General features: G+C 38.1%; 1 protein-coding gene across 2 annotated transcripts; it reads left to right on the top strand.

Moving 5' to 3' along the window:
* The first annotated feature begins 3,197 nt into the window (after positions 1 to 3,197).
* On the top strand, positions 3,198 to 15,400 carry LOC109032694 (unconventional myosin IC). Of its 2 annotated transcripts, XM_019044955.2 has the most exons (7): positions 3,202 to 3,503; positions 5,787 to 5,946; positions 6,745 to 6,865; positions 7,661 to 7,788; positions 12,698 to 12,916; positions 13,373 to 13,479; positions 14,294 to 15,400. In XM_019044955.2, exons 2-7 carry the CDS (start codon positions 5,797 to 5,799, stop codon positions 14,406 to 14,408), a joined length of 840 nt encoding a protein of 279 aa, XP_018900500.2. In that variant the 5' UTR covers positions 3,202 to 3,503; positions 5,787 to 5,796; the 3' UTR covers positions 14,409 to 15,400. The 2 variants fall into 2 exon arrangements, with proteins under 2 accessions (XP_072156921.1, XP_018900500.2); XM_072300820.1 differs by lacking the exon at positions 12,698 to 12,916 and having other exon boundaries at positions 3,198 to 3,503.
* The last annotated feature ends 4,042 nt before the right edge of the window (positions 15,401 to 19,442 follow it).

Here is a 19,442-nt window from a genome sequence, read left to right as displayed (position 1 = left end):
GATGTCAACATAAAAAGCCTTCAATTTTAAAACCAATTCAAGACGATAAGATCTTGAGTCCTGGACTCCTGCATGGACTATAATATAAGTAGAATAGCCATGTTGCATTGCCGAAATTAGCCTGTATCTACATCAACTGGCGGCTAATTTTCTCTCGTACTTTATTTATTTCTCAAGGAAAGCAGGGAAAATCTTCAATTGAAATTTTATGGATAGGTATAAGTTCTTTATAAACAATATAAAATTCACAGAAGTTTTGCTGATGTTTACGTTGTTTTGATTATACCACGAGAAATTGTGGCTGAATCCATCCTATTGAACCAGTCAGCAGTTGTTTTCTCATTCTTTGTTTTCCTCTTTCGCTCTTTATTTCCTGCGTTGTTCTGATGCACTTCGAATATCATGTGGTGTAAAAGTGCAGTTAGGCTCAAAGCAGAGCCAAGAGGTCATTTCCCCAGTCTCCTGCAATCATCAAGAATACTGCCACCAAATCAAAAGTAACGGGTACGGTGAAAATTTTACAGTGATTCGTTTTAGGAATTCATGTGCTTACCCTTGGAAATGGATCAGATGCAGCGATGGTGAAACTCCTAAAAACACGTATCTCGGATTGCGACGTTGCGGACTTCCTGTCATGCTTTATTTTTTAAAGGGAGAGCTACTCAACGTCGATTGTTGAAAACCTCCTTGATTGTTCTCCTCTGCGCGAAGAAAATTCTGTGAAAACTGTGAAGAATAGTGTTGATTCGTTATTATTCAAAAAAATAAAAATGGAGCGGAGATTTTGAAACACAGCAAACGAGTTTCGTGGTTTTGGAGTTTCATCGTTGATGTGCAACAGATTTCGGATTTAAATGCGGGGAAAGGGCGCTTGGAATTTCATCTCGACACACTTTGTTGAACGCCCATCAACGCCCTCTCCCGACTCCTTTCTTATGTTATTACGAAGAAAGCTTTCAGTTTTCATTAAGAATTCATGGCTGACACAGTTTTTGACCTTTCATCCGATAAAATCTCCACAATGTACTGATATAGACCCGCGGTCAAGTTTTGACGACTTGCTCATGATTTATGTTGTTATACGATTTCTGCTCAGGAGTTGTGCCTAGGTCTCGCATAGCTGAGATGAAAAACTCGAATGGGGGTCATTTTTGTGGTTTGTACGAGTTATTTGATGATAGGGACGTTTTCTGCGTGAAAAAGTAGCCTAATTAGTACTAGATTTTAGAATTTGTAAAGAGTAAGTCAATCCTTTTCATGTATTTACCTTCATTAGTCATGGTTAGGCTAGAAAACATCTTGCGTGTTGCAATAATTACATATGTGAGGAAAAGTTTTGCTGCATCCCTTGCCTACCAGAAAATTCCTTCAAACTTTTAATAGCAGCCTTAGTCCTGAAAATTATAGGGCATTGGTCTGATTTGAGTCCATACGATTTATTTTCTTTCTTTTTATCTCTTACAAAGTACTTTTCAGTCTTAGATTTCTTAAGGAAAGCAGTCTTACTCTCTTGATGCGCTTGCACGAGGCGTCACTGTTCAATGAGTACGTCAGAACATTGCAATCTATCAGCGTTGCAACGTCGATGATACAGATAAAAGCTGTTTTATTTTTGTGGAAACACTGAACTTTCAATAGCAATCAGGTTTATAAAAATGACTGATAATAAGAGTGAATGGTCACGAAAATTATCAGCTGCTCTTGAAAGAGATCTTTTTTACATGCGGTATATTTTACATTGATGATGCGTAGTAATTGTTAATATTTCTGATAAATCAGCATTACGGTCACGTGTGAATGCACACAGCGTGTGTCCGCTCCAAATTTCATCGCGTAGATTCAAGATTCTAAGGTTTTATAATAATCTCTAAGAGCAGTTAAATCAGAATGAAATACAGGCCACAGTAGCATTGAAACACTATGTTTCATCGAAAAGTTTTTTAAAAAAAATTCGCGTTTTACTATCAACAAGAATTTTTTTTTTTGTGATGCGAAATATGTAAACTATAAAATCGACCTAAGTACCGTGAGAAAATTCTGCATCAATTGGCAAATAACTTTTGTCTGGATTTCATTTCTTCTCTCCTTTGATGAACAACTCCGTTACATTGTATCTATTTCGATTCGAGTATATATTGATTTTTTAGCATGCGGTAAGGTTGCAATTTGTATGAGCACAAAAAAACTTAATTTCCTAATGGAGGCGTCGGGTGCAGAAAAAACATTTCTCGATTGCAGTGTTCAAGAATCTTCAGTGCTAATTTATTTTTTAGATAGAAAACTATTGAGTGAATTTCCCGAAATTTTACGTTTCTAGCATTTTGAAATCATGAAGAATTTTCAGTAAAAATTACAATAAAATTGCTTTAATTACGAAGGATGAAACGTCAGAGGCGATTTTGAAACACCGTAACCAAGAAATGCCTTTTCTGCACCCAGCGCTTCAATTGGATCGCGTTTAGCAGAGAGGAGCCAAGCCACATCAGCTATTGCCAAATTTAATTGGGTAATTTCATGTTTTACATAAAAACGGTTGTGCGGATTTGCAGCAAATGTCATTGAATTTTCTGCAAAGTGCGAAGCAAATTCCCTAAAATTTTCAAAAGAATCCGCAGAAACGCTCTCTTGTAAAAAAATAAATTGCACGGTTGAATTTTGCAATAGCTAATGTGACTTGATTCCTTCCTACTAAACACGGTCCAATTATGAGTTGAACACACAAACTCCCGAATACATACGTTTTATTTTAAGTAAAATTTTGATGAAGAGACTTTTATCGTGATGCTCGGCTTCTAATCCTATCGATTGGTCAATTCAGGGTTCACAGGCGACGTCTGCCTTCGACATGCAAAATGTTACGTCATCAGTCAGCCAACGTTTACCCATTTTAAGGAATCCACTTCGACTGCATCAATAAGGCTTCGAGTGAATGAATAACGAGACAACTTGTCAACGTCGGCAAAATCTGCCGGGAACGGGGGAGCGAGCGAAGGAGGATGCTAATTGAAGTCATACTGTCGGGCTTGAAGACGCCAATTGTAAGCTCTATATTTTCTGACCCACTCATTAAAATAAAGAGGTCAATTGACCTTTCAAAGGTCGGACGCGATTCTGTTGACCAGCCCCCCTCCCCCGCTCGTCCGAGCACGTCCGCGGCGGGACTAGCCAATCACGATCCTCCGATCAGCTCGGCTGCTGCGTCAAATTTCCGCGCCGCGGGCAGTCTGAATTCGGATTCGGTGGCAAGGATCTAGAATCAGCTCTCATACGCTTTTTTGCCTAGTAATAGTGCCAGAAATAACCACCCCCTTCCCCCACCATCCCACTGAACAAATTTTGTGAGGATGGCTCAGTTTGTGTGAAAAGTATCAAGTGTTGGTGACTCGCTGAAATCACTTTTTAAGCTGTTTTCTAGAACCGCCGGCTGATATCTGATGGTAGTTTATCAAAATTTGAAAAACGAGGAAGACGGATGATTGGGTTCAAATTACTTCTTACGTGAGGTTTGTTAGCTTTTTTAAATTCTCATATACTTTTTAACTCATAATGTTTTGAAATCATTTCTCCCGTCATTCAATTTTTCTGAGGATGAGCAAGTTTTCCTTTTTTCCCTTGATTTATTTATTTTTAATTAGAAAGAAAAAGAAACCTAAGAAATTTCAGTGTTAAAAATTCGCAGTAAGTTAAATTCTTTGAACTTGATTCAGATAAGTTTAACTTACTCTCCTGCTCGTGAGTATACTAGTTACGGTATCTGTTATTTTTCAAAATAGGTGTATTTGTCGGAGACGAAATACCATTGCGCCAGCCGCCAGATACACAACAGTGGCGAGGCGTGAACAACAATCGATTATTGAAATTTCCCCATTTGAAGCTATGGTAAAGAATCGATTTTTAAGGTGTTCGTTGCGAACACCCTGTTCATCGATCTTTTTCCATAGGTTTAAATAGCAGAACAATCGATATATCGCAAAGCACGCCACGCCACCAATACACAGCCCTTTAAAATTTTCGAGACACCCTCAGCCGATCTTTGCCGTGGGTATTCGTACATCTTTGCATTAAAATAATTCATACAATTACATACCTGATGCATATGAAACTTTCTACCGCCATATAGGGATTCTGCTCAAAAAATAAGACATATCGATGACCAAAATGGGGAAAACTTGTATATATTCGTTTGCGAAATTACGAGCTTTCCGTTATACTATATTTTTCTTTAGAAAACTAGCGAACGCAACTTCTTGAAAACATCCTTGATTTTTCTTATTTATTAGCGAAACTATCCTATGTAAATTAGAAACTATGAAAATGGCTCGTCTCTTCAAAAAATAACATGTTACCGAAAATTGTGAATTATAGCAATGGAGATGCGTGGTTTCATACTTTGGTCATCGATGTAAGAATTGATTGAGACATGACTATTAACTAACCCGATACAATACAAAATACCCGAATATACAAAAAGAGGGAAAACTTGTCTGAAGATCAAGTGTTTAATTTATTTTTTTTTTTAAAAAAAATTTACGAAATTGAAACCAGAAAATACCAAAATCGGGAATGTTCTTGTGAACCAAATTTTCAACCGATTCTTTTTTTCTCTGGTCAAAACATTCAGATCCAACTTTCGTTATGTGTATCATTTACTTTTTCTGTTCACGAAAATCTCTCACTCGAACTGTATATGCCTCTCTGCACGCGCATTGCCAAAAAAACATTATTGCGCGGCTGTAAACCCTTATCTGCCCACGGTGATATTTAACCCCAGAATAAAGCAAATCAGTTTTATTTTTACGCTTATCATTTAATTGATTGACCTTAAATTTCATCAACCTTGAAAAGCATTTATCAGTACTCTGGTGTAATTGATTGGAATTATTCAACCAGGAAAACTGTTCTAATTACTCGCTCGATATCACGATTGAATTTTAGAGAACCTTTCCATTTTTTCCCATTATTCTTTTAAACGTACCTTAAAATCACATGCAGCTTCAAAGAGAGTACCTATGTAATCTTTCCTTCCTTTCCAACTCATTGAATATATTTAAAAAATTGAAATTTTGCTATTACCGATCCCCCCAGTTTTCCTTAAAAAATTTCAATAAGTTTCCTCGTTTATCTCTTTATTGTGAGTTTTTTTTGCAGCGGCCGCTATTCTAAACTACTTCCTTAAAGCTTTGATGAAAAAGAATATATTACACTAACAATCCATGTAATTCAGTCGCTGATCGTCATATCAAATTAACTAACTTAATACTCCAGGAAGTAATCCTACAAAAGTATATTAGTTTTTGCAAAAATAATCCGAAAGGTATTTGATATATTCAATTTCCTATCGAAAGTATTGTCTTGTTCCTATTTTTGTCCGTTTTCATAAAAATAACTCTCAAAAAAAGGTGCTCAAGATAGGTTAGCAATACGGGAACGTTACATAAAAAACCTCAAAAAGTATGTCACATGTTGTTTGAACGATCCCTAGTTGAGAGGCTAAAGGACAAGGCGCATAAGTGCAGTTTTTGGAAAAATTGAGATATTAATGGTTTCAAGTAAAGCTATAGTCTTGATGCGTAGTCTGAGATAAATTCGCCCCCAAATTCCAATTTTTAATAATGTAAAAGTCACTTTGAACTTTCTTTCCGCCATGAGGATCCGTGTAATTTTGAAACTTCAAACACGTATTTCTCAAAATAACAAAAACTGCACTTGTGCGCCTTTTCCTCCAAGCCTCTTAATTCTAGTTGGATTCCACATAAGTCTATACATATTCGCGTCCCTGATTTCAGCGCCTCTAAAATGGACTTCCCGGGTCGAGACGCGACCAATGATCTCAAAATCAGAATCTCTCAAGCCATGAAAATACACTACTGGTTGAGGCTATCAAAATCCTTCCACGAACGGATTTTTTCACATTCCTGGGCCACCAAGACAAGCGTATGCAAACAGGTGGGCATCTATATCGATCTTGAATGAAAAAGTCGAAATCGATTTGTGCATATCATTCATAGCACATTCAAGTTTTAAATCAAGTTTATTACATAGGGTATAAACTTTTAAAATGGCGAGGAAAACTTGCAAGAAATTTTACCTTCTGCAGTTATATCGGCTATTTTCAAACAAATAAAATGAGTCAGAAAATCAACGACGTCGGAAACTAAGAAATGTGGTTTCACAGCTTCATCATCAATTTACTATTGAGACCAACTCTGAAGATGGATTGATCATCTCATTAGCATGAATGCTGATTGAAAAGCGGACATGTAAAATTGCTCCAAAACTTCCTATCACTACGTCTTACTTCGCTTCCCATTTTTTCAATATTCTATTTTGATAATTTCTTATTTATTTTAATACTCACTATTTTTCTGAAATTTTATGGAGAAGATCGCTGTATGGTAAAATATTATATCGTTGAAATCTCAACATGTGTTCTTTCTGTATTGTTTATAAGCCCTGTTTTACTCAAATTTAGGTGAATTTCATCATTTCTGTAGGAGGGCTCTAACTCCCCCCCCCCCCCTTCAGAAGAAATAACAATAAATAAAGTACATGACGGCTTAAGTAGCTTCCCATCCCTGTTAAATCAGGTGGCTTCTTCACTTTTTGATGGTGAAAAAAATTGTTTTAGTCCATAAATTATATGGGAATGTCTATAAATAAATTTAACTCTCCGTAAAGAACTTGCCTCTGCGGAAACTTCAACACAAGTAAAGAATGTTAACATGAAGTTATCTTTTTTTCCAGGCCACATCGCATTTCCGACGCTTGCACAAACTATGGGCTGCAAAAAAACATAGGCACGCCCAATCCTTGGAACGCAAGAGACAGCTGAAACTAAAAACATTGGCGGACACGCTCTTTAAAGGTATCTATAATGTTTAACTCGCCTAAAAGCTCTTCAAATTTTGACATTTCGACGTAGTTCTGCAGGAGCTGAAACTTGGAATTTTTCCTTTCGAAAATCTAAGAGCGTATCACCAAAGTACCACATCGATGGTTAACAATGTAAAAAAAAATGTGTAACCTAGTTGCAACGTGCATTATGCTTATTCCTTTTTTCAAAAAGATATTAACCGAAAAATTTCATTAACATGTTCGGTAAATTATTTGAATGAGGGAACAATATTGTTAGAAAATTTCAAGAAAAACTGTTAATTTCGTTAAAGAAAAAAACTAAACCTGAGCGCATATTCCGTCATTTCTATAGACGGAGAAACATAACTTCATTCCAAAATTGCAAAATTGACTCTAACAATTTAATTCTTTACGAAAATATCATTGTAAAATTTGTCTTCAATATTTTACCGATTTTCGGGTGTTGCCAGGAGGAAATTCAGTGAAGTTCTGTCAGAAATGTTCAATATGTTTCTATAGTTAAAATACAATTTGTAGTAAAAATTACACGACGTAGAAGTGCTGTTACGTTCTTTCACGCGGAAAACGACGATTTGTAACGTCGCAATCGGAGATACTTATTCTTTGACTCAGGCCATCAATGTGTCAAAACTGAGATAATCATAAAAGACGAGGTACGAGACATTTTGAAGAAATCATGAAGTAAAATTGCAATGCTGTGAACAGATGTATTGCATGATCGTTCTTGAAACGATGAAAATAGGTATACCTACACAATTTACTGTATCATTTTTATTCATTTCAGGCACAAAAAAGAGCTATGAGGTGAGTGAAAATGAAAAATTTGCCGAAAACAGACTGCCAGCAGAACAATCAAGACTCTTAAAAGTGACATTCGTGCCTTTCAATGTCTCCTCTAACGAAAAAATTCAGGTCAGTGAATATTTTAGTTAGTTAGTTATTATAATTTTGAGACATTCAGCGACTCAGGCTATTAACGTCTTTACAGGTAATTTTGAAAATATATAGGAGTATAAACGAAAATTTAGATTTTTAAATTAAGAGAGGTGAAGAGTTTCAGAATTTTGGTGGCAATATTAGGTTCATCGCATGTAAGAGGGTTTGTATTTCTGTTGATTGTAGGGGAGTAGATCTGTGATTGGAGATGTCGGAGGGAAGAGCAGTCCATAAGTATGTGTTTGATGGTTAGAGGTGATGAATTGCAGAAGTGGCAGGTGGGTTGGTTTTCTTTAGATATGATATGACTAGCAGGAAACCCGTGCTACGCACAGGAAAACCCCCACCATCAGCAATCACTGTAATTAGTGATCAGTTACTAATTGTGTTTCTGAATTATTTTTTACTATTTCAAAATTGGCGAGACGCACTGGTTTGATAAAAATGCAGAGATTAGTAGTATGCTGATTAAAGCTGCTATTTTGGTCTGTTCTGCAGTAAGCTCATATGATCATTATAATAATCAACAATACCCAATCAAAAGTTGGTTATTTTCATGAAGATTTGTTACTTTTGTCAGTCCAATGTTTACTTGAAGTTATAGTTGGTGAGTTTCAGCCGCGAAAATTACGGGATTTAACCAGCGGTTTCGTTTAATTCTCAGCAATGGCGGGTTTGTCATCGACATCGCGGAGAAAACGTGATTTTTCCAGGGATTTTGTAAAACAAATTAGAAATTACACGATAATCACCACGATATCACGGCAAATACGTCGTGTTCCTGGCGAATTTCTAAGAGTATTATAATTGCGCGTTATTCAAATCAATATCGTGGCATACACGCGAATTTCTGACTCAATTAAGACTACGTAAATGTGCGCATAAAACTCATAAACATCTGTTACTTGGGATGGGCGAAAACGTATCATTTTCCTTCAATTTTTTATGATACCACATGCCCACTCCGGAGTTCAAATAGTTGCTCGCTTCATTTTTGCTTGTTAAAAGTGACGAATTGCAAGAATCCAATCTCGATTTTATGAGAACTATGGGATGTAACCATCGGTTTCCTTGTATAAGATTTAATGCTTTGAAATTAAGAGAAAAAAAAAGGAAAAAAAAACATTAGCGATGATCCAAAATTTTGCAAGTATGACTCATGTGTTTCGGTAAACTATGATACCTACTTAGAAACAGAAAGCAGGTGGAGAATGTCGAAACGATGTTCTAGTTTTGCTCTGCTGTCAGCACCGCGTCTGCAGGCGCTGTTTGACCGAGCCGTTATCACAGTACAGAACGCCTTCAATATAGCGAGCGGCAATGTGGACATCCCCCGTGGTGAAATAGTTGTATCAAGAGCGCCTTCCACGATCGGAGTCAAATATTGATGAAATGCGCGCAAAAACCCCGCTTCTCCTCCGATTGCAACGTTGCACACCGTCTTTATGTTCCATTTAGGTTTATTCATTTTATTTTTGAAGCCAAACAACAGCTTCTCTCAAAATTTTTCGAGAATTTGCCTGAATCATTTCAACACAGAACCAATGCACCGACAGATTTTCCAGATGTTCACATCCCTGAGAGAGTAGCCCGGCAACGGATGCACGAGTCGGAGCTCGCAAAAATCATGGCGCGGCGTTTCCAACAGCGCGACGCCGAACTCGTTCCATCCTCCTCGCACTCGTTGGACGCCGAACTCCTTCCATCTTCTTCGCACCCGTTGCGCGTACCAGAGGAACATACGTAAAATTTATCAGCTGTCTTCCAGCGCGAGACGCGGAAATCGCTCTATCTCGCTCGCACTCTCTCTCGCACCCGTTGTCCTTACGGAAAAATCGACCCACGCGAACCGCAATATCCCGCGAACCGGCGGGCGGATCGCGAAATCCTCCCTTATCCGGCGCCTCGGGGTAGAGAGGGATCCCAGTGCGGAATCTCAGGGTCACACGGCCTCCCGTTCACGAGATCCGCTGATACGTGAGTGAGTGAGTGAGTCAGTCAGTCAGTGAGTCAATCAACGTGAAGTCTGCTTTATTAGTATAGATTGTGAGTGAAAAAAGTGTGACCTATCCTGAGACGCGCAATTTGGACTTCACATGATCTTGATTTGCGGTTAGATGTTCTTGGATAAATTTGAAATGGCAGTACACGTAATAAGTATATCGCCTGGTGCATTACGAAACCAAGGAATTGAAATATACTTAGTGTATATCTATCTAACTAATAAAAGGGAAATACATTGATCATACACTCATCCATCACGCTCGCCTCCCTGCTCCCACCGGTCGGAATCGGTGCGAACTTAGCCGTTCGACGGGTACTGTCCCCGAGGGGTGCAATAAGCTTTCTTTTCGCGATCCGCCCGTCCGTTCGCGAGTAACCGCGGTCGGAAGTCGCGGATATTCCCGTAAGCCCGTGTGTGTTGGAAAGAGAGACGTAGCAGTGCGGGTATATTTCCTGACGCGGCCGTTGCCGGGTGGCCGTCGGATACCTTTAGCTGCGCGCGTAATTGGCCCTTGATTTCCGCTGTTCTATGCTATGAACGGCAACACTGCGGGCCTTTCTATGTTTCATCCGATTATCAGCTGATGAAAGTTTTTGAGCTTTCTTATGTTTCCATAGTTATTCTTCTACGCTTACTGCTCGTATATTTATTCGCCTTCCCCCCTCCCCACGAACGTTTTTACTTTGTTTTTTTTTTTTTTTTTTTTAAACTGAGCAGCTGATGAAAATAACATCTTTTTGAATGTTTTGGGTCAGTTATTTTCCATTATCTGAACTTTAGTTGTTGCTTTCATAGTGGGTTTCTTGTGTAATCATGGATTTTTTAACTATTAATTCCAGTGGAACTCAATTTAACTGTAGTTGTCGTTTTAATAGTGGTTTTCTAGTGTAATCATGGATTTCCTAACTATTAATTCCAGTGGAACTCAATTTAACTGTAAAATCATTCATCAACCTAAAGATGGTGGTTGTTTATTTAGCTCTATATCTTACGTAATATATGGCACCAACAGTCTTCGTCATAAAGTTCGCAGTGAAATAGTTCAATACGTTGCAAGTAATTGGGAAAGATTCCAGTTCTTAACCGAGGGAGAAGACCACCATTTTTATTCTACAAAAGATGAGTATATTTTGGAAATGTCTTTTTCATCAACATACGGTGCTTATAGCGAGATAGTTTTCCAACAATGACAAAAATGATTGTAATATACCTACAATGTAATGAAATACACACGCTCCAATCATTTAATTTGTATTACCTTTATGTTATGTACATACATTATACTATTTTTATAATAAATTTTGCCAACATGCTTTTCAATTCATTCTACAACATTTCATTCCGACGTGGTAATAAAGACTTATAATGCCCCTAATACATTATAATTAATTACAATAGTAATGCCGCATTATAATGTGGTATTATACATCGAAACGATTCATGTTCTACTAATTATTGATTATTGTGAGATGAATTCTGTTTTCTCTGATTGTATGTTTCATACGTGCGAAGCACGTACACTGAAAAAAAGTTCTGTTGTAACAAACCAGAATTTCTGGTTGTATTTCGCAACCAGATTTTCCGGATGATTCAACCAGAATTACAGTTGACTCAACCAGACGTCTGGTTGACTCCACCAAATTCTAGTTGAGTCAAATGTAATTCTGGTTAAATCAACCGGAAAATCTGGTTGCGAAATACAACCAGAAATTCTGGTTTGTGACAACAGAACTTTTTTTCAGTGTACGGGTCACTAGAAACGTGGGTCGTACGGGTGGCTGATAAAATTGATCTTCGAATAACTTTTGATGAGCTAAGGAAATGGGTCCATCTGCATCTCATGGACAATACATAGTTGCCGTAATTAAGGTCATCCCGTAATTAAGGTGCCGTGATTTAAGTCATAAATTCTTCATCTAATTCTTGGTTCATCTCCAAAATGTCTGCTAAAGCTTTCATGCGCTTCTACTTGTATGCATGAATGAGCATATTGGGTATCCAACAAGCGGACACTTTTTTAAAATTCAGATGATTCTTGACAATATCGAACAGAAGTGCAAGAGCTGCGATACAACCATTACATCTAGCTCATCAAAAGTTATTCGAAGATCATTCAAAAACCTCTTTGACAAGTTACAAAAACTTTTCGTTAACAATAGTGTCACACGGTACTAGGGATGGTTACTTTTTAACGAACCTTATATTTCCCTGACTCAGTCCTAAATTATAGAAGTATGCATTAATTTTCCAGCGATCCAAATAAAATCAGTGAATTAAAAGTTATACGCATATATTATGAGATATTCCGATTTGTTTCCTGCAATATCGCCGCGCGAAGCGCGGGTTGACTGCTAGTTTTGAATATAAAGAGAAACATTTTAGACATGGTGTAAATCAAAATTGAGTTTTTGAGTAGCTCATAACGTCAAAACCAGTCCAAGTTTTTAGAGAGCTGACAATATATAGGTTCTCAAAGAGTTTACATTCCTTTTCTTAATGTCATAATTTCCAAAGTATAAAATATATCATGGAGCTTTGCGCTATCATTTAACGCTAGGAACTTACTGTTATAACCCCCTGTACCATGTACTCCTGCCAACCTAAGGCGCAAGAATAGGCTCATTAAGAACACGTCGGGTTCTTGGGATAAAGTTTTACTCTGAAGTATTTCATTTCATATTTTCTTATAGAAATCACGAGAGGGCGTGGTCACCAACATAATTATGGTTAGTTAGTTATCATCGTTTTTAGAGCTTTAGCTGTTAAGGCTTTTAATGTCTTTACAGACTTCAACCGTAAAATTACGATTAATCTCTACTCGCTATAGATATTATTTTGATACTTATAAACCATTCTGTCTTATTCTTTACCTGATTTCAGTATATTACCCCAGTTACGAAATTTGACAGGCATGGCTACAAACGTCGGAAGAGGATTTTGGTGGTAACGGATAAGAATCTATACGTAGTTGCCGACGAAGGAAAAACCCTAAAATTAAAACAAAAACTTCCTTTAAACTGCATAGAAAAACTAGAAGTAACCTCGGAGAGAGATAATTTTCTGTTGATACGAGTTCCTCTACATCTGAAGAACCAAAAGGTAATTTAATCATCCTGGCCGTAAACCTTATCGTTTATTACTGTAGATAGGGTGCCAATCGAAAATATTTTCACGGAGGGTTGTTATGTGTCGTAAATAAGCACCTCCCACGGTCCTGATAAAACTTTTAGTAGACGTTAGGTATCTAGTTAAGGAGGATGTTTGTAAGTACTGGATAAGAGCTTGAAACATGAGGATAAGGCAAAAGGCTCCGCTATAACTTGACGTAGGGCTTGATCAGTTCGCCTTCATTTGAGTAAGTATGCAACGCGCATTTTCTTGAGTAAAAATGGGGATGTGCACGTGCATGTCACAACGGAGGGTATGAGACAGTTTTGAGAAATTTTTCTTGATCTTTATCAAAATGCATCATATATTTGTAGGGCCAAATGAATATCACTCCTTCTTAATCCGGCCAGTATCCGTTCTGAATCTCATTGACTTACCTTTTTTCAGGGTGACTTGGTGTTAGAAGTTCCTTTTCTAGTCGAGATGATTACCTGGATAATCAAAATGATCAAAAGGCCGGAGATACTTAATATTAACGCTCCAAACAGCCAACCGTAAGTATTCGGCGACTAGATTTCAATAATGGATAAATAAAAAAACAAGCATTTCAGGGACAATCCGGATGATTTTGTCCCACTTCCATAACTTACCCGTTCTAGTTTGAATGAAATTTGGACAATAGAGAAAAATAATGACACAATTTTGGTAACATGTTAAGCTCCCAAAAAATGAGTTTGCTCTCCAATCTCCTCATAACAAGATTTTGCAATCGGGTGTTCAGTTTTGAGAATTGAGATTTTCTCAAAATGTTTATCTCCTCACAATCTTCAATCTTCCTTCCTTTTCTCCATCCCCTATTCTTGTTATCCTGGGAGTTCCCTTGGTGTGAGATAAAGCCAAAAAACAAAACAAAAACAAAAACAAAAAAACCGTCCTTAAATTTGGGAGTTTATAAAGTTTTAGCATATTTGTATATTGCTTCGTTCAAGGAAGAAAATATAAATAAAAGCCAATTTTAAAATCGAGAATGAGCTTGTTACTGTCGAAAGACTTCCACCTAGCACGTTTTGCTTACGGTACACTCTCCAAGATCGTGTAGCCTTCAAATCTTTAGTGGGCAACTTTCAGTACGCACTTTCTGCAATTAAGTTGTGTTGGGGTGAGTGGTATTTGAAGGCGTTTTCATCGTGAGCGACGCGACGGACGTCTAGCTACTCGGTGAATTACAAGATTGTCTGTCCTCATTAAAAGCTTCAAATTTTACCTGAGGTTATTGCTTTTTGACGACAATCTTCTCAAACTGAGTGAGTTTTTAAGTAGGTAAAGCTACATCTTTAGATTTGTGAACAAGTGTCATTTTTGTTTCAGGATTTGCCACAATCGGGTGGGAGAAAAACAAGGCTTAATCAGTATTACCAGAGGACTCAACGTTACTCCTGGAATTATGAAGGGAAAACAAGGCAATCTCATTATTGTGGGTTGATATTTTGCCCCACATCTAAACTGAGAATGTTCAAATTGATTTCTCAAACATTTTTGTGGCGTGTCAACAGGTGGTAAGCAGTTCGGGCACTGGAAAGTTAAAAACAAAAAAACTTCTGTTGCTCTAGGTATGCGGATTGAAAAAAAAGAATGAAAAAAAGGCATTTACGACAGATGCATACTGCTCTGATGTTATTTGGAGAATCCAGTGGCTTGGAGGACGAACCGCATATAAGTGCAATTTTTGCTATTTCGAGAAATATGATCCGTTTGAAATTTAGAAATTACATGGATCCTTATTATGACGGAGAGAAAGTTTAAACTAACTTTTTGTTGCTTAAAACTTGGAATTTGGGAGCGAATTTTTCACAGAATGTGCATTAACACGTACTAGTTTTACTTCAAAATCGTTAATTTTTTAATCAGGGGCGGACTGGCCATGGGGGCGGGGAGGCGATCGCCTCCTAACAATTTGCCACGGAGGTCCCGAAGGGGCCCCCGCGGCGAATTTTTTTCGAGTTATGGTTTTACCCCTGTAATGTTGTAATTTTTTTATCCTATTCAGTCACTAAAAGGTCCCAAAATCCTTGAAAATTTGTCTCTAAGTGACATGAAAGGTCGTCTAAAGCTTTTGTGATGAAAGGGCCCCCGAAGAATCCTGAGAATGGGTTATTTTGAAGTTCAAATACTGTAGAATTTGACTCCAATAATGCATAAAATTGCGTTTAAAAAGTGTGTAATTTTCCACATTTTCCGGGGGAGGGCCCCCGAACGACAGGAGGGGCCCCCAAAATCTAGGTCGCCTCCTAACTTTTCGACTTCCAGTCCGCCCCTGTTTTTAATGTTTTCAAAAACTGTGCACTTATGCACCTTGTCCTCCAAGCTCCTCAATTAAACTGACCACATTTACCACCTCTATAAGACCGAGTTTTCCATAATTTTTATAATGAAATAAATTATTTCGTTGGAAAATAAATATTTTGTCATTTGCTTTTCAGAGCCGATATTATTCACCACATTCACTAGGGCCCTTATTCTTATCGGATTCAGAATATAGTTTGAGGGACCACAATTACAGTCGTTCTTTCATAAACAAACTCCCTCCTGCAGAAAGATTCTTTTAGCTTTCGCTTTCGTATCGACGGTGAAACGATCAGACCACGCATCTCGTATGCGGTGTTTAAAATCTCCGCTCTCATTGTACTTTATTTCTTCTTTTATAGAGAACAGATAAATATCATGCCTTCCACAGAGTTTCATAAAGTTTTCAGAGTTTTCTTCGCGCAGAGAAAATAAATCCCGGAAGTTCAAGAATTGAAGCTGACTTGCTAAGTAAATCAATTAAAAAAATCAATCAATTTAAAATATGAGGTTGGGCACGAAGTCCATGGTAAAAATTGGCTATAGGAGCTGCGTTTCAAAATACCATATAGGGATTCTTACAGCCGACTGAAGAAGGCGATAGGAAATCATATAGCTGATTGTAGAAAGTGGAAAAAAATCATACGGCCGGGCTACACGAAGCGATGAAAAATTATTCAGCCGGGCTATAGTTCCTATCGCCTTGCTGTTGCTTTTTCGCCATCGGCTATGAAAGGCTATAAAAAATTGTGTAGAAATTCGTGTGATTTGTAAATCCTTAAGTTTGTACGGAATCACCTTAATATTTACAAAACGAGCATTATATTTTCCTTTACTACATATTTTTTTTCATCGATTAAAATGAGAATAATCCATACAGAGTGTGCAAACATTTCAAAGTCATGGGTTGAAAAACGCTGACTCCACGAGATTAAATATTAGAGCCTAACGCAAACCGGAGCGGCGGCGCACTAGCGCCTACAAACCTAACAGGGATACTTCACGCATTGCGCAATGCGTGAAGTATCTCTGTTAGGTTTGTAGGCGCCAATCCCAAGTAGCATTTTTCAACGTAAAAATCGCGATATGTTGCGATTTTATCGGCGATAAAATCGCTAGGATCATCAACATCCGAGCGATTATCCTCGATCTTGTTGCAATATAATCGCGATTTTATTGCCCGGCAATTTATCGCGATATTATCGAAACAAAAATCGCAATATATGGCGATTCAATCTCGATTTTATCGACGAAAGTTGATGTCGATTTTATCGACATATGCATAGCGATTTAATAGCCATAAATCGCAATTTTTCATTCGATAATATTACGATAAATTGCCACTGATAAAATCGCGATAGTTAACCGATAAAATCGCCATTTATCGCGATCTCTGCTACTTGGGATGCGCGTTTCGCGCTGGCTGCCCGCCCGCCGCGCCGCCGCGCCGCAGCGTACTACGGCGCTTGAAGCAACTATCTCACACCAGAGGTATTGCACAGTATCATACAAAATTGAAGGCGCTCCAACATTTTAGAAATGGCAGGCATCCTTCAAAAGTACGGAGGTTTCCTCGCAAAATAAATCAAGATACTACGGCCCAAAAAGAGAGCGGTAGTCCGTAAACTCACTAAGAACTAGCATCCGTAATTGAGGAGCTTTCCGGAAAAAGGGCACATACCGAAAAAACAAGTTGTGAGAAAAACTCATTTGAAGTTTTCATTCCTACTTTCTGGGCACTGATGATGACATACATCGGAACTGGGGCACTCATATCAACGTTCATACACCCTACAATGAATAACGACCATTGGTAAAACTTACACTTCTTTCCGTGTTGTGGGAGGAATTTTTTAAAATTTTCCGTTATGTGCCCTTTTTCCGGAAATGGACCGTTGGTTATAGGTTTTGGCTTTCAAAGCTAAATTTTCAAGACTTTAACGAGTTTCTGAACGAAAAATGCAAACCCACAAAAGACCATTAAAAATTGAATCATTAATAATTACAAATTTTCACGTGTCACCTGTGCAACGCGTACACAATCACTGCAACCCGATGATATTGCATTCATTAGTAGAATCAGTGCGATGCATCTGTAGTGAGGGATCCTTACTTATATCAGTACCCATCACCTGCCTGCCTGCCTGCGCTCTGCGCGCTATCTCCTCAACGTCGCGTCGCGTCGCGGCGACCGTACCCAGGGGCAAATAGATGAAATACACCTGACTTAGCCTCACAAAACTTGGTCTCTTAGCTCCGAAAATTGATCAATTAAGCTGAAACTCGGGACATTGGTACATTAGGATGAGAGGAATCCGTTTCTGCCATTTCCGGAAAAAGGGCACATACGCGTATGTGCTCTTTTCCGGAATTCTCCTCAATTCTAGCTGGAGCGCAATTCAGCTATGCATTCACAACTGCAAAAATGTAGAAGGAAATCGACAAGCCCAGCGTGCATGAAGGCTATTTCCATTTTAAACTTCCGTCACATTCTTACGGCGCAATGATACAACTATTTGAACTCTCCGGAATGCGTGAGGTATCACGCCGCATTTGAAGGCGTTTTCAAACACGGCCAAGTTCCGATACCCGGATTATCGTTTTGCATAGTTCATATTATTTTGTTGTATTCCGTACCACTTGTTTATTTTTAACCCTTTGTTGCATGAGTCAGTCTCCGATTTCAGAGAAAAATCTACATTGTACAGTGTTTTTAGGATTATAGGAACATATAAAGTTCCAATTAATTTTTTTTGTTTTTCGGAAAATTTGGAGATCAGACCTCTAATCCACTCCAAAGACCATGTGTTGCTATGGCGCACTTTAATGCCACAGAGGTTTGAAGCCAAGAAAACATTTGTTGCTTTCATGCAACGCTATGCAACAAAGGGTTCATCCTCGTATAAAAGCCACCCATTTGCGAAATACTATTCTAGCTCGAGCGCAATGCAGCTATGCATTCATCACTGCAGAAATGTCAAAGGAAATCGACAAGCCCAGCGTGCAAGAAGGCTATTTCAGTTGTGATCATCCGTCACATTCTTACGGCGCAATGATACAACTATTTGAACTCTCAAGAATGCGTGGGGTATCACGCCGCATTTGAAGGCGTTTTCAAACACAGCTAAGTTCCGATACCCGGATTATCGCTTCACAAGGCTCATATTATTTTGTTTTCATTTCTAACCACTTGTTTATTCTTAATCCTCGTATAAATACCAGCCATTTGCTAAATACAGTTCTACCTGGAGCGCAATTCAGCTATGCATTCACCACTGTAAAAATGTCAAAGGAAATCGACAAGCCCAGCGTGCATGAAGGCTATTTCAATTGTAATCTTCCGTCACATTCTTACGGCGCAATGATACAACTATTTGAACTCTCCGGAATGCGTGAGGTATCACGCCGCATTTGAAGGCGTTTTCAAAACAGCCAAGTTCGGATACTCAGATTATCGTTTTGCATGGTTCATATTATTTTGTTATATTCCGTACCATTTGTTTATATTTATAATCCTCCTTTAAAAATTACCCATTTGCTAAATAAAATTCTGGCTGAAGCGCGCTTAAGCTATGCATTCGTGACCGCAAAAATTCGAACGGAAATTTAAAAGGCGAGCGTACATGAAGGCTATTTCAATTGTAATCTTCCGTCACATTCTTACGGCGCAATGATACAACTATTTGAACTCTCCGGAATGCGTGAGGTATCACGCCGCATTTGAAGGCGTTTTCGAAAATGCCAATTTCCGATACCCGGATTATCGTTTTGCATAGCGACGGTGAAACTACCAAACCACGTATCTCGGTTTGCGACGTCGCAGACTTCCGGTCATACTTTATTTTTTAAATGAAAAACTACTTAACATCCAGTCTTGAAAATTTCTGTGATTTTTCCTCTTTGTGCGGAGAAAATTCCGTGAAAATTTCAAGGAATGATATTGATTTGGTCTACTTCAAAAAAATAAAATGTGAGCGTAGATTTTTAAACACCGCAAACGAGATACGTGGTTTGGTAGTTTCACCGTCGATAGTTCATATTATTTTGTTTTCATTTCTAACCACTTGTTTATTCTTAATCCTCGTATAAAAACCACCTATTTGCTATATACAATTAGTAACGTTTAGCATACTTTTTATCGCAGGCTGTTGCTTAATCGCCATCGGCTATAATA

Source organism: Bemisia tabaci, chromosome 5 (assembly GCF_918797505.1).
Source record: "Bemisia tabaci chromosome 5, PGI_BMITA_v3".
Classification (NCBI taxonomy): Eukaryota; Metazoa; Arthropoda; class Insecta; order Hemiptera; family Aleyrodidae; genus Bemisia; species Bemisia tabaci.
This window is presented reverse-complemented; position numbering and strand designations above follow the sequence as displayed.